This window comes from Cydia pomonella, chromosome 12 (genome assembly GCF_033807575.1).
Source record: "Cydia pomonella isolate Wapato2018A chromosome 12, ilCydPomo1, whole genome shotgun sequence".
NCBI classification, from domain to species: Eukaryota; Metazoa; Arthropoda; class Insecta; order Lepidoptera; family Tortricidae; genus Cydia; species Cydia pomonella.
In genome coordinates this window covers 18363873-18379547 of record NC_084714.1, presented here as the reverse complement: position 1 = coordinate 18379547, position 15675 = coordinate 18363873, and the positions used below count along the sequence as shown (strand labels likewise).

Sequence of the window (15675 nt, the reverse complement as noted above, 5' to 3'; positions counted from 1 at the left end):
GAATAGCACACTTTATAAGTACTTTGCCCTCGTGTTGTAAATCTGTCGTAGATATTTTCATCATAATTATTGTCTTTCGATCGCCATACCCAAGGACGATTCGAAGTGTCCCAATTGTAAGAGAAAACGAGAACGTGGAAGGTTCCCTTGACCTGTTGCTATCAATCGAATGTTTGTTTGCCCATGGTTGTGGTTGGCTAGGATGGAAATTAAAACATGTTAATAGGGGAGATCTTATATGCTTGAGATTCTGTGAGGCGATGGATGCTAGGTGCTCAACTGTTCCAATTTAATTTGTTAATGTGCCATTATTGTTTTATATTGTTTTATAATTGTTAATACTTATAATTATTATTGCTGTTAGTCTAAGTTTCGTGACGCATTGGTTCAACTGTAATGTCATTTTTATCAATAAAATAAAATAAAAATATACCACGCACTCGTCCATACAAAAAGAGAAAATCTTTTTCCACTTCTAAATATTTTCCATTCTCTATGATTTTTGGTATGTTATTGATACAATGAGTACAACGAAATAAAGAGAAAAAAAAAATGAGAAACTACTTAGGTTTATAGGTTTCAAAACTTGCAATACAAAAAAAAAACAGATATGCTGAGTGTGTGTCCTATAATTATATATGTATTGTCCTATATATTATATATGTACTTACTACCTGAACATATATGCGAGAACTACTTTTATATGAGTATAAGAGTTTTAAAAACTATTTTTAGGGCATGTTGTCCCAATACTTCTCGAAATTACCCGGGTAGTGTCCAATAACTAATATTTATGAACGTACGTATTTGTACGTATAACAAATATTTAAAAGTTTAGTTAAGAACAATATCAAAATAAAAATCTCGGCCTATCTTAATGAAAAAATATGCTTTTCTACTGCCAATTTGATTTCCATAGAAATGAAAATTAAATAATATTCTTCAAATGTCATCACATTAATATACAAATATTATGTAAATATGCTATTCATAGAATGGTTTATGCTATAATTTACATAAGTGACGTACATCTTGCTATGTGCCGACCTTGACATTGACACTGCACTGCAACTGGTTCGCGACGGCCGGCGGAACGGACATGACAGACGCGCCCTGCATAATGTTTAGTATCCAAAGAAACCAATGCAAACTTATATTTATTTACTTATTTAGACATAAAAATGATATCTAAATTATATATTTTTGTTCGCTAATACATGCCCGGACAAGTTCGAGCGAAATGCACGCGTGAATGATAACAAAATAACATCATTGTGATATAAATTGTACGTCCGAATTAGCCTCTTTATGGAGTTAACCTAAAAAAGTTTAGGTTTTATAGTTTTATTCTGTCCATATTTCAGGGCGCCTGTTCGCGGGTGTTATTTTTACGATTGAGGTTAATTTGATTTTTGTATTGTTATATTTTAGGATTGTTTTTCTTATTATAGAAATATTTCTTCGCATCATAAACTGCTGCTACACTCTGGCTGCACTATATTCATAAAATGCTTTAGCATAATTCAATCTACTAGTTGTATGACGTCACAGCCTGCCTGCTGTGTGTCATCAACGTCGTTATGCGTTGGCCTCGACATTGACACTGCAACGTTCGCGGCCACCGGTGGAACGGACAGACGCAAGCTACCACTGTCTCGCGGACCTATTCTAGATACCTAGAACATAAAAGAAGCAAAAACTGCCGATACCGAAATTATACAATTTAAAATAATAGAATAATAAGACCGCTGGGTATTGGGACCCAAAAAAAATCTGGTTAAGACTTGTTAAACTCAATAATGATTAAATCTTTTCGCCAGACGAACCAAAAAAAATTAATCTTTTCGTCTACCAAATGTCCAGCGTAGGTAAACAAAAATAACATTGAAAGCGTCTCGGGACTCAATGAAAAAAGCCCTCCCTTTACTTTTTCTCGTGGTATCGAAACAAAAATTGTATTGGTTTCCTTTACTTGTCTCCCTTGCCATCTTGCGTCCGATGACATCTCGCTATGGCCAATGTTTTGCCTCACCCGTTGGGTACGTACTCCTGACGTATTAAACTATCTAAATTGAAGGCATGTTTACAAAAACAGCATAACTACACTAGACATGATTTTATAGGAAACGAAAAAACTAAATTTCTTCTTTTATATTAGTTAGTAAGTGGCTAATCTGATCTTTAACGCTCAGATCGGAGCTCCTAACAAATATGAACGAGTTACTGGTAATTATGGCTACGGCAAAAGAAGTACACGAGGCGAGAGGCTTATTCAATACGCCCACGAATATGACCTGAAATTTATAAATACAATGTTCAAGCTAAAACCTAAGGACAGATGGACATGGATTTCCCCGGATAAAAACACAAGGAACGAGATTGACTACGTAATGTCTACAAAGCCACATCTTTTCAATAAATACGAAGTAATATCATCTCTACCTTTTGGATCTGATCACAGACTGGTACGAACCACATTATACTTGAATGCAACGAAAAAGAGCAGACGCAACTTTTCTAACAACTCAATGTCACTGAAAACACTGAATGAACAGGAGTTATATCGCGAAAACTTAAATAGGTATATACCAGCGCTTTTGTTTAGTCAAGAAACCTATAATAACGATGATTACTGTATGAAAATCACGCACTCCATATTGGAAAGCTTAAAAAGCTCTCAAAAAAATAAAAGGCATACAATCTTATCTGAGAAAGCACTAAAACTTATGAAAGAAAGAAGCCAGTTACAAAGAAAATCAAAACTCACTGAAACTGAAAAGATAGAGCTAAAGGAACTCTACAAATCAGCAAACAAAGAAATAAAAAGATGCTATGACTTACACAGAACTACAACCATTCAAAGACACTTGGACAAATCCAGATCTATGAAAAAAGCCTATAAAGAATTAAATAAATCTAAGAAATGGATTCCATCACTCCAGCTGGGCTCTACGAGCACTAGTTCCAGAACAAGTATTATAAACACAGCAACAGACTTTTATGCAAAGCTCTATAGCCAACCGGAGTCATCATCGCCTCATACTGTTAATATTCAATGCGAGGATTCCTCCGCAACTCAGGAGTTCTCTGAAGCTGAAATCCTGAAGCAAATAAATAAACTAAAGTCAGAAAAAAGCTCAGGGCCCGATGGTATCAATAATGAATGTATTAAATTTGCAAAAACACTACTATTAACACCTATCACGATCCTTTTTAATAAAATACTAGCTGAAGAAACGGTGCCACACTTATGGACAAAATCAGAAATTATTTTACTGTACAAAAAAGGTGATCCAGCAGACATAGGGAATTACCGACCGATAAGCCTCATGCCATGCCTTTACAAGTTATTCGCATCCTGCCTACTTGCACGAATATGCCCAGACATTGACGCACACCAACCCATCGAACAAGCCGGCTTCAGAAGCGGATACAACACAGCAGATCATATCCAAGTAGTTAACCTGATAATAGAGAAGTACCAAGAGTTCCGAAGACCGCTATATTTAGCCTTAATAGACTATAAAAAAGCTTTTGACTCTATATCTCACAACAGTATCTGGGAAGCATTAAGGACGCAAAATATAAACAAAAAGTACATAAATATTCTAAAAAACATATATACCAACAGCACAAGTAGAGTCAAGCTTGACAGAACAGGCGAAACAATTAACATAAATAGAGGCGTCAGACAAGGGGACCCAATTTCACCGAAACTATTTATCGCAGTCCTTCAATATATTATGAAAGACCTACCATGGTCTAACCTGGGTATCAACATGAAAGGCCAGTATCTAAATCATCTCAGGTTTGCCGATGATTTAATCCTTTTCTCAGAGAGTTCGTGTCAGTTACAACTTATGATGAATGACTTATACCAAGCTAGTACAAAAATAGGGCTAGAAATTAACCTCGATAAGACAAAAATCATGACTAACCATTATAAAAACCCTATCTTGATATACAACACGTCTGTCGAATATGTAGAAAGCTATGTCTACCTAGGCAAACAAATATCCTTTAAAAAAGAGATGAATATAGAAGAAGTAGACAGAAGAATAGCCATAACGTGGAAGAAATATTGGTCCCATAAAGAAGTACTCAAATCGAATAGTATCCCGCTATCATCGAAAAAAATTGTTATGGACTCGGACATTTTGCCATGCCTTACCTATGGCTGCCAAACTTGGACCTACGATCGCAAGACTCAAAATAAAATCCAGACCACCCAGAGACGAATGGAAAGAAGCTACCTTAATATAAAGTTAAAGGACAGAGTCAAGAACACAGACATACGTAACAAAACCAAACTTCATGACGCCTTAACATTTTGCCTGCAAAGAAAATGGAAGTGGGCTGGCCACGTAGCTAGATACAGCGACGATAGGTGGACAAAAAGAGCAGTAGAGTGGACCGGTCCTAGAGGCACCAGAGCAAAAGCCCGACCACGCGCTAGGTGGGCCGACGAAATAGAGAAGGTAGCTGGAAAAGGGTGGATACAAGTAGCGAGAAATAGAACAACCTGGATTTCTTTGGAGGAGGCTTTTACCCGAAGGGGGTCCACACAGATTTAAAATAATATAAATAAATAAAAATAATAATGTAATACACAATAATAATAATAGGATTCTTAAAATATTAATTTTATTCACAAATAATTAAATTATTGCATGTTATTGATATTTTTCCTTTAAATTTTGTTTAAATGTATTATTAATTATTGTACTTAGCATGAAGGAATCAATTATCAATGGTAATATTTATGTGTAATTTAATTTAAGTCAATCTGTATGGAATTAATAAAGCTCTATTCATTCATTCATTCATTCAAGTGGCTAATAGTTCAGAAATATACGATTACACATTTTAAAGACCAGTATTTTTGGATAAAAATTGAAAAATAGGTTCACTTATGCTGTTTATGTTAAATTTTGTTAGTTATGTTCTTTTTGCAAGAAAATAAAACAACTTTCTATAGAAATTATCTTCTTATTCTATGAGAGAGGTACAGGCTTATTTTACTTAACTACGAGTATGTGGATTTATTTTAATCCTCACGTCCGCTGATGTTGTCATCGCTATCTAACTCCAGAGACGATGATTCTTGTTTCTTGACACGTTGGATACAAAATGGTTTGGTAGAATTGATGGCTCGACGGTTTGACCAAAAACTGCATCAATTTCCTCAAGTCGCGTACTTTGTGAGGATATCTGGATCTATCGAGAATGAAGGTAGGGGAAGTGAATACTTATAAGCACGTTTTAAATTCAAGTATATTATATTTAAAATTAAGTTTTTTTAACGTGAAGAGTGCATGCTTTTTCTTATGACTCAAGTGAGTCAGTAGCAATATTGGTTCACCTGAGTCTAAAGAAAACACTGTATTTTTCCGTGTTTCCCATAGTTTTTAAGTGAGTGACTAGTGTAATGTTGTTAATACCTAAACTGGTACAGATGTAGAAACCATTTGAATTTAAATATGTACATAATAACAGGATGTAGGTGTTTCAGACGCTCTTTGTCTAGTTGTTAAATAACACCCTTGTTAAATAAAAAAATGTACTGACAATCGTGAGATTCACAGTTTTTTTGCCTACCAGGGGTCATTCACATATTACGTCACAACTCACATCAACAGGGGGGGGGGGGGGCGTCATACCAAATGTGACAGTACATGTTAAAGACGGAAAAGCGTGACAAGGGGTTAGAAGGGGGGGTCCAAAAACTCTACATTTTGTGTGACGTAATTATTGGATGACGCCTCAGAAAGAATTGAATCGGTAAACTAGATTCGCATGTAGACATAATTTTGCAATCAGCCGTAAAAATAGATTTTATTTATAATAACGCGCAAATGTAAACCTGTTGTATTTGATTTCTTTTCTTTTTTTAATTACACTATCTGAATATAAAGTACTCTAATTAAGTACGGATTTGATCGAACTGAAATAAAGATCACCTAAGACAAAATATAAACTTTATTGCATGATATAAAATTGTACAAATGGCGGAATTGATGCCTTAAGGCATTTTCTACCGTCAACCATTTGGTCAAACAAAAACTTGTAGTTAGTGCGAGATTGTAGATGACGAGAAGAAATATGAAACACAAATCAAGTTATTCTAAACAATATAACAATATTCTACTTATAGACTTACACATATACCACGGCAGACCAAAAAAGCGATGGCTCGATGTCGTAAAAGCGGATATGAGCGTAAACGGGAGTCCGTGAGCACACGAGAGGACGCCCAGGATCGTGCAAAGAGGAGGATGGCAAGTAGGAAAGCGGACCCTGGCATAGGCCGGGATAACGCTAGGGAGAAGAAGAAGATAGACTTACATATATGTATAAACATAACAGCAATATATACCTACATATATATATAAAGAAAGAAAAAAGCAGTGGTCCAGACGGCATACCGAACAAAGTCATTTTTACCTACAATATTTTACAGGGGTTCAATAAAATTTTAGACGACAGGAAAACCTCTACTGAATGGGCTAAAATCTAAAACAAATATTGTGCTGTTGTCAAAAAAAGCGAACCCTATTGACATAAGCAACTATCGATCAATCAGCTTACAATCGAATCTCTACAAGTTATTTGCTTCTTGCGTCGATAAACGCCTTGCAAATTACATCGAAGAGCACCAGCCAGTAGAGCAAGCGGGATTTAGAAGCACATACTCAACTATAAACCACCTCTACTCGTTAGAGCTGATCATGGAAAAATACCATGAAATGAAACGCCCGATCTACTTGGCGTTCATCGACTACGCCAAGCCATTTGACTCCATATCCCATATCAGCATGTGGAGAGCCTTAAAGGATTGTTATATTCCATTTCCGACATAACCTATAGAGACATACAAGACATTTATAAGAAAGAGAGGCGTTTCTTAAGGTGACACCCTCTCTCCCAGAATTTAAATACTATACTACATAACATCATGAAATATTAAAATGGACAAGCAAAGGTATAAAACATCAGAGGTCGATTCCTAAGTAATCCAAGAATCGCCGATGACATATTCTTTTCAGAAAATTCAACGCAATTAGAGTCAATGATAAAAGAAAATTAATTATATCAGCAATGCAATTAGCCAAGAACTAAGTACAACAAAACTAAAATTATGGCAAACAGAAGAAAGTCACCAGCACACATTAACAGTGTCTTATTAGAATATGTCCAAGAGTCATTTAAAAGATCAAGACACCACGATGAGTCAGTGAGACGTGTAAACTTGGCTGGGAATAAATTATGGAGCTTTAAAGAAATTCTAAAGTCACCTACCTACTTCAGGTAAATTAAAGAAAATGATATTAGTTTCCTGCCTCGTACCTTCGCTTATCTATCCATTCCCATGCATGCCAAACCTCGATTTTTACCAACAAACCAGAAACAAAATATTAACAACCCAAAAAGCCATGGAACGGAGCATTCTGAATCTAAAATTGAGACATAGAAAGGAGGCACAGACATAAGAAAAACAACAAAGCTGATTGATGCTCTAGAGCACAGCAAAACCACTAGTGGGTCACTAGTTGCCAAATAAAGATATAAATAAATATATATATATATATATATTTTAAATAAATACTCAAAAATGATAAATGTATTTGGTAAATATACTAAAAACTAAACTACAAAATTTAAAACCTAGATCTAAGTAAGTTTTTTAAGTCTAGTTTTATTTATTTTTAGATCTAGGTTTTAAGTTTTGTAGTTTAGTTTTTAGTATATTTACCAAATAAATAAATAAATAAAACATTAATGGAAGTGAGCCTGGGAATGTTGTTCCATGTTTACTTCATTTCCTCTGCCCTTTTTCCTTCGACTTTACTTTCTATTATCATTTTAACAATACTATTACACAAGCAAATTGTTTATTTATTATTTTATAAGATGAGTCTAAATTAGGTTTAGAAAGTAAATCTAAATTCATATATGTCCTTGAGACTTGAGGACCCCCATCGAGTTGGCAAACCGAACAAGGCCATATACCTAATTCTGTTTCTTATTTTATAGATTTTGCCATTTTTATTTACCTACAGAACAATGAAAAAGCTGTAGAATGAAACGAATTCGAACTGGGTACAAACTATTACACGCTTTGAATTGGATGACGCCATGTTACTTTAAAGACCAAATACAACTCTAAAGAACACTAATTTAAATCTAAGAAGCCTAAATAAATCTAAAATTAAATAAACACACAATACAAATTAGTGGAAACGCCCCGCACAATCCCCGGTACAAATATGCCCATCACGCTCGCTGCATTGCCGGGTTGAATCGCAATAGACAGCCTTTGCACCAGAAATGACACATTAATTACACAATCACTGCTTGTACTTGCAATCCTTTTTAATTAGGTAAACATTGCCAAAGAGATCATCACAAATGACATGTAATTAAAATACGATACCCATTATTATAACAGGTAATGAAGGGGTAACAATCAATTGAGCAAAGTGCTGGTTGTACAATGGTTCATTTTTTTTCTTATTCTATAAACAGTGTGATCATCGTGCCTTAAATAGTAATTAAGCTATCAGTGACACTTAACTGACCATTGACCTCTCTGTATTTCTAATAACCTATATATGTATTTGTATCTGTAGCTAATTGTCTGTTAATAATGTGGATAGTAGTTTAGTTACTTACGAATTACGATACGCCAGAGCTTATGCGCATTAATGTGAATGACATAATCAGTACCCCTAGTGTAAATAAATTCGATTTTGAAACGTGACGTACTCGTTTGCGTTTAGTCTCATTTTATATTGGATTTAGAAAGAGCGCGCCAAGCGGGACGTTTTGGAAACTCAAAATCCTATACAAAATGAGACTTTCGCAAACGCGTTCGTCACGTTATGATGTCGATAAAATTTACACTAGGGGTACAGATATCACAACATACTTAACTATGTCCGAAGCAAGCTCGGCCGAATTTCACTTTTCCATGCAAACGGAGTTTTGTACTCATTTTAAAACTACGTGCTGGATTGTAATGAAACTTTTCACATAAAACGACATGAGATATCTATGCCTATAATTAGTTTATACGGCTCCAGCTTACGAAACAAACGAAATAAAGCAAAAAAAGTTATGTATGATAAAATTTTACCTATGCTATGTGAAGCTACATAAACTAATTACAGGCATAGATATACCTTATCCTATTGTAAGTACAAAGTTTCAGAGCAATCTAGCTAGTCGTTTTAAAATGAGAGCGTAACTACATACGTTTATATGGAGAACCGTGCCCCTAGTGTAAATTTAGTCGATAGCGAAACGTGACGTACGCGTTTGCGTTAAGTCTCATTTTGTATAGGTTTTTGAACAGCGCGCCAAGCGGGTCGTTTTGGAAAGTCAAAAATCTCATACAAAATGACACTTAACGCAAACGCGTATGTAACGTTTCGCTGTCGAAAATATTTACACTAGGGCTACAGAGCTTGCTGCGGACTTTTAACTTTTAAAAAGGACAGCACAGACATATAGGTGTCATGAATCTCGATTAAATATGTTTTGGGTGACGGTGGACTTTAAAAATATCTTGATCCTGGAAGCCTGCTCTTGCAGAACTGCAAGCAAGACATGCCTTTGCCTACTAGGAGTAACCGACATCGGTTTCGTAAAACAAAACAAAACAAAACTATAGGACAACGAATTCCAAAGGTGAATTGTGGTATTTTCAGCGCATTAAAAGCCGTGAACATAAGAGTCTGACGAAAAACCATTTATGATCTACTAGGAAAATCATTTTAAATTACAGGCGTATTTTTTTCTTTCTGAATCTGATTGAACTTTTCTTATAGATTGACATAATGTTATGCAAATTTGCACGGATACATTATAAGTAAAATTCATTCATGTACTTTTGCAGCTGGACGTGACTGACGCCCGGCAGGCGTATTCTGATCTTAATAACATGTTATTAACATAACTAATCCAGATCTAATCCATAACCTGTTATAAGAATACGCCTGCGGGAGTCGCGGTTGGCTTGCGGTACGCAAAGAAATCAGGGGTCCTACCGCGTAAACCGAAATTTGCAAATTGCGGTGAACTTTCTCTTTTACTCCCACTGAGACGTAATTAGAGTGAAAGAGAAAAATGTCTGCTATTGACGAACTTCGATTTTCGTGGTAAGCCCCCAGGATCAAGACATCTTTTACGTACAGTTTACAAAGACGCATTAAAAATATTATATTTGACAATAATTATTGATCTTGAATTTTCATGAATAATTCCTACATTATTATTAAGGCAGAGAATGAAGACATAATGCAGGTGGAATTTATATTTTAACTGAAAATGACAGCGTGGAGAGAAATTCTTAAAATAAATATTCATTCAATATTTTATAGGGACCGGACGGTGTATGTCGTAGAGCTTAATTCACTAGTAACAAGAGATGAAAATAATCCTAAATATTTGGAAAGTACTTAAAATATAACAATAACGCAAATATAGTCAACCGAGGGTGTGTACGTGACTGAAATCCAGTCATAGCACGCCCAGTCTGCGGTTTGTATGACGTCGGGCTCCGGAGGCTCGTTGCGTTTCGCCCGCGGTACATACAGGAAATCAGAAACAAGAGGAAAACGACCCGGGCCATAGGTCATGTATTTACCTAACAGTCTTAATACAGTTACATCGTGATTGTTCGTGATTTACTTAATCACATTTGTTCGCGCATCTACTAGCGACATCTAGCGGCGTTGCGACATCACCTCCTATATCGCCCCTCTCCGCGTTTATCTTATTACGTTTCACTCGACTCGATATACGGCACGAAAAACACCTTGTTACATATAACATTTAAGCTTATGTAAAGCCATTTTCGGATTAAAACTATTTTTCCACAACTATCTCGTCTTCACCACGTCTTGTACAAATTTTCTTCATTGAATGAACCCTAGAAAACCACCGCATCCTGCACAACATTTCATACAATTTTCTGCATAAGAAATCATTTTATACTGGTCCCTGCAATTTGTTTCTTTCCCGCCTTGGGCGCATTTTTAGTGTGGTCTCTTCAGAATTTTCTAAGGCAGATTTTACTGTAATATGCAATAAACAGGAGATATAGTGCCTAGATTATTAAAACAGATCGTGTGTTAAGGGATATCGGCTATATTTATGTAATGATTATAATAATTATTTTATGGAAATATTATTAAGGTGGAGGCGTTGATTTGTGTATATGTAATATTTCTATTTTCATTATGTAGGTAGTTATGAGACTGTGCAAACTGCGAATAAGGAAAATGTCCGGGTTATACCGAATAATTATCGAATGTATAAATATAAAAAGAAGTGTGAAAAGTAAATTGGAAATACCGAACTTGCTCGCAGTCTTGTGATTTATTTCTGGACATGTTCACTAACTTTAATAATATTAAAATATATATATTAAAAGTAATATATAAATATATGATAAGAAATCCAGAGCTTTCAAGACAATATTTTTTTAAGATACATATGCCCATTGCTCCGTGGCGTCAACTTGTCAAGATACATAGCATGCGTAAAATTAACGAAACGACGAGACGGAAGTAGGTAGTTCGGACGAAAATCCAGACACAGACAAACAAGCATTTTATTTTGTCTTGGTGTCTTGGGCTAGGTAAAATAGGTTCTAAAAGAAGCGTTTCTGACCCTTTTATAAATATATAAATAATAATTCAGCCTATATACGTCCCACTGCTGGCCACAGACCTCCTCTCATGCGCGAGAGGGCTCGGGCTATAGTCCCCACGCTGGCTCAATGTGGATTGGGAACTTCACATACACTTTTGAATTTCTTCGCAGATGTATGCAAGTTTCGTCACGATGTTTTCCTTCACCGAAAAGCTAGTGGTAAATATCAAATGATATTTCGTACATAAGTTCCGAAAAACTCATTGGTACGAGCCAGGATTTGAACCCCGCGACCTCCGGATTGAAAGTCGGACGTCATATCCACTCGGCCACCACCGCTCCCTATCCCTATTCCGCTTTTATAAATAGCACCTAAATAATAGTATGCTATTACTAATCTTTAGCAGAAAAGTAGCTAACATATTAAGTTTGTGTAGATATGTGGGTATGACAAACATATTGTCTAAATTTAAATTCGCTAGTCCGCAAATAACATAACTGGACATATGTCATTCATGGATTTGATATTTCCAATTCTATTTTTGCCTCGAATACTCGTCTGTAGGCAGCTTTAATAACAATTTGTTGAAGTGTTAAAGGAATGTGTAAATATTTAGACAGGTAAGGTGATCACAACCGGTGACTGTATTCCGTCGCGCGCACTCGCGGTTGAAGACTCAGGGGGATTTTCGAAAAGTGCCACAAGATCCATAACGTGTTTATAAGGAAAACGAACAACATATAAGCTTATGCGCAGCCCGCTCGGGCCCATTTGATTCTGTTCCCTATTCTAGTGTATTTGAGTGATTTGTGAATCATGGAGTTTGACAATTACGGGTTGAATTTGAAGACGTACAAGATATATGAAGATCCCGAAAAGGAGGTAGGTTTTTAAAAGTTTCCTTTAGGATACTCGCGGTATTAATAGAACCTATATAAAATAAAAGTTTAAAATTTGAAAACTAAACATGCGACAGTAAATAAAAAATAGACTGGCTCATACATTTCTGTACTAATTTAACAAAACGAATATCTATTAGATTTTAACGATACAGGAAAGCTGTCATTAACTTTTTTTCGATTTACATAATCTTGTAACTGTAATTAGTATTTAATTACTTTCCTCAGGCAATTTTTATTTTACTCATTTTCCTTCCTTTCAGTTTGTACGTAACAAATTAGTTTTTGTTTAAGTTACTAATTAAGTTTAGTAATTATTAATATCAAATAATTGAATCGGCCGATTTTTGTTTTGTCATTTTAGGTACCCAGGAAGTTCCGAGATCGAGTAAGTCAGGATTAAAAAAACACGATACAAACTGTGTAAGAATGTGTATGTGTCCCAGAGCACGAATACTAATATAGATCGTGTCATTCACAACGACGCGTGCCTTAGCTCGTATTATCAATATTATCATGTTATTAACGGTTACATTTGACTAATCTGCGCGTCATCGTGGATGACACGAACTATCCTAACAGTGTAGCCTCGAGTTAGTCGTAGATCGTCTTCCATAGAAGTTGTGTTCTAGGAGTTGGTATTTTGATATAGTTTTAATGTTAGTTTTTTTAACTTTCTTTCATTTCGGAATATGCAGTGTCTATGGCTCGTTTAAAATGTGTAGGAACGATTTTGTAGGATTTTTTATGAATCGAATCTCGAAATGCTTGCTAATTTCGTGAACGAAATTTTTGTGTAAGAGCGTACTCCCATCTTAACACGCAATTACAACCCCTCTGGTGTTGCGGGTGTCCATGGGCGGCGGTAATCGCTTATTATCAGGCGGTTCTCCTGCTTGTTTACCTCCTAATCATATTTAAAAAAAACACAAAATTGAAACAGGTAGAATTCTCTACCGACTTTCATTTAATTTCATGTCACTTATGTTTTTAAAGGGAATACATAATAATTATTTTTCCCACGACAGACATTATTCTGATCATTTCTGATCATTTCTGATCACTGTAGTTAAAAAGGATCATTGTCCGATCATCAACGAAACACGTGCTGCGCAAGCTGGCCACTCAATTCAATTGCTCAATTAATTTAAATTTTCACGAGTCAATCGAACAATCACACGGATTTGAAGCTTGTCTAAACTAGGATGACGTGTTATACCGAGAACACATCGTAGGCTGATTAATTACCTACCAACAGTAGGTACCTATTCTTTGAAAAAAAACGAGATTTTTTGCAAGTATCTGATGATTGGATGATGGATCCTATAAAAGTGGAAGGAACTCTTCATATGCTAAAAGAACACCAAGCACATGTTATATCTTTCAGTATTTTTTTAAAGTAACGAGTGTACTTATTTGCTGTGGGGAAGCACAGGGCCGGATTTAGGGGAGGGCAACCGGGGCTACTGCCCCGGGCCTCCACAAAAGAGGGGCCCCCCCACAATAGAGAATTCGGTATATTTACCATTTTATTTGGAAAAAAATTGGGGCCAGGGGGCCTTCACTCCTTTATTGCCCGAGGCCTCCAGACCTCTAAATCCGGCATTGGGGAAGCATTTCATGAAGTAGAACTGCTGAAAAAAGTTATCCAATTTTAATTTGGACCTTTTTGTAAAGTAAATTGGGGTCAATTTGGGTCAATTTTGATTGTTTGAGAAAGCAATGAAACAACAGAAAAGCTAACTTTTGGGTTATATGAAAGGTACTAATGTGTAGATTGGAAATCACATTGGGCTTTACGAGTTACAGGAATAATGATTTTTTTTTTGTCAAAGATTATTTTTAGTAAACGGTGAACGAATTAGAATTAAGTAGGTATTGAATTAAGATGTACAAATCACAGTATACAGTATACATCCACTCTCTGGGAATCCCATGGCACAAAATATCTATCAGCATCTGATTAAGATGCGCAGAGCGCAGCAAAATTGTGGTAAGTAGATATGTTAAACACCCGGAAAACACAACTTTGCAAACACATGCTCCGTGTATACAACTTTAAACACATGCTCTATTGATCAATTCTATGTTACCTTCTATTAGGTACCTATAATAGGTACATATGTACTTCAAATAAATTTAGGCATGGGGCGAGGCTTGTATGATCTATCCTGAATATTTCCGGTGCATTTCACTAAACTTTAAAAAAATCTGTAGTACCCCTTTGCCTAAATCAACCTTCACTTTTTAAACAATATTAGTATTATTTAGAAAACTCGAAAAACGAAGAGCACAGTGATATCCAGAATTAGAATATGTGCAATATATCAATTGACAGTCGTTTGAAATAACATTTAGAAAATATTTCGGCATTGTTTCATAAAAAGAAGATAAATTAATATTACCTAATTCATAATACTTCCACAATGTTTACCATAACGCTGTCATCTCCTAAAAAGGCAACTTTAAACGAATGTTTTATTTTATACCTATTTATTTATTCATGATAAAGTAAAGTACATTTTATAAATTTCATAAAACTCGCCAAACTGACGTTTGATGGCGAGGTGCGGTCATTTTTTTTATTTATTATGTATTTAAGGTGACATTGGATTAAGTATCAGTCAATTTTTATATATTATTTTGTTCTTTCAACTCTGCTTGTTGATTTTGCGTTATGCTCATTTTTCATCGTGTTGACGTTCTAGCGTCATTTGTGTATTGTGTGTGGACTCGCCCTACCACTTTACCTGCGTTAGGCCGGTGTAGACAATGTAGTGACCTCATCACTCATTGTGCATACGGATCATTACCGAGCACGTGGCCACGTGGCCACCGGCTGCTGTGGCAAAGTCAGGGTCAGTACAGTCAACGAACGAGATCTTACGATATGTCCAAGAAAGATAAACATATCGTAAAGGCTGAATTTCTTAATTATGTATGGTTCTCTATTTGGAATTTCCATAGGAGGAACTAGAAATATTGGAAAAATAAAATGTGTGTTTTTTCAACTTTCCGATTCTAAATGACAGAATAACCGTAAATTCCATATCTATCATATCTTGATCGACATCATCTTCTCCACATTCTTCTAAGATGCTACTAATTGGGACAGTT

At 35.5% G+C, this 15675-nt stretch overlaps 1 protein-coding gene across 3 annotated transcripts in view; it reads left to right on the top strand.

Moving 5' to 3' along the window:
* LOC133523764 (facilitated trehalose transporter Tret1) overlaps positions 1-15675 on the top strand; it is a 68127-nt gene that overhangs the window by 19168 nt on the left and 33284 nt on the right. Inside the window, exon 1 of one of the 3 annotated variants that reach the window (XM_061859489.1) lies at positions 12213-12541. The exons of the other annotated variants lie outside the window; for them this stretch is intronic. Coding sequence (XP_061715473.1) covers positions 12476-12541 — 66 coding nt within the window. The 5' untranslated portion in view covers positions 12213-12475. Of the gene's footprint in view, positions 1-12212; positions 12542-15675 lie in introns of those variants that run through there. 3 annotated transcript variants of the gene reach the window in all.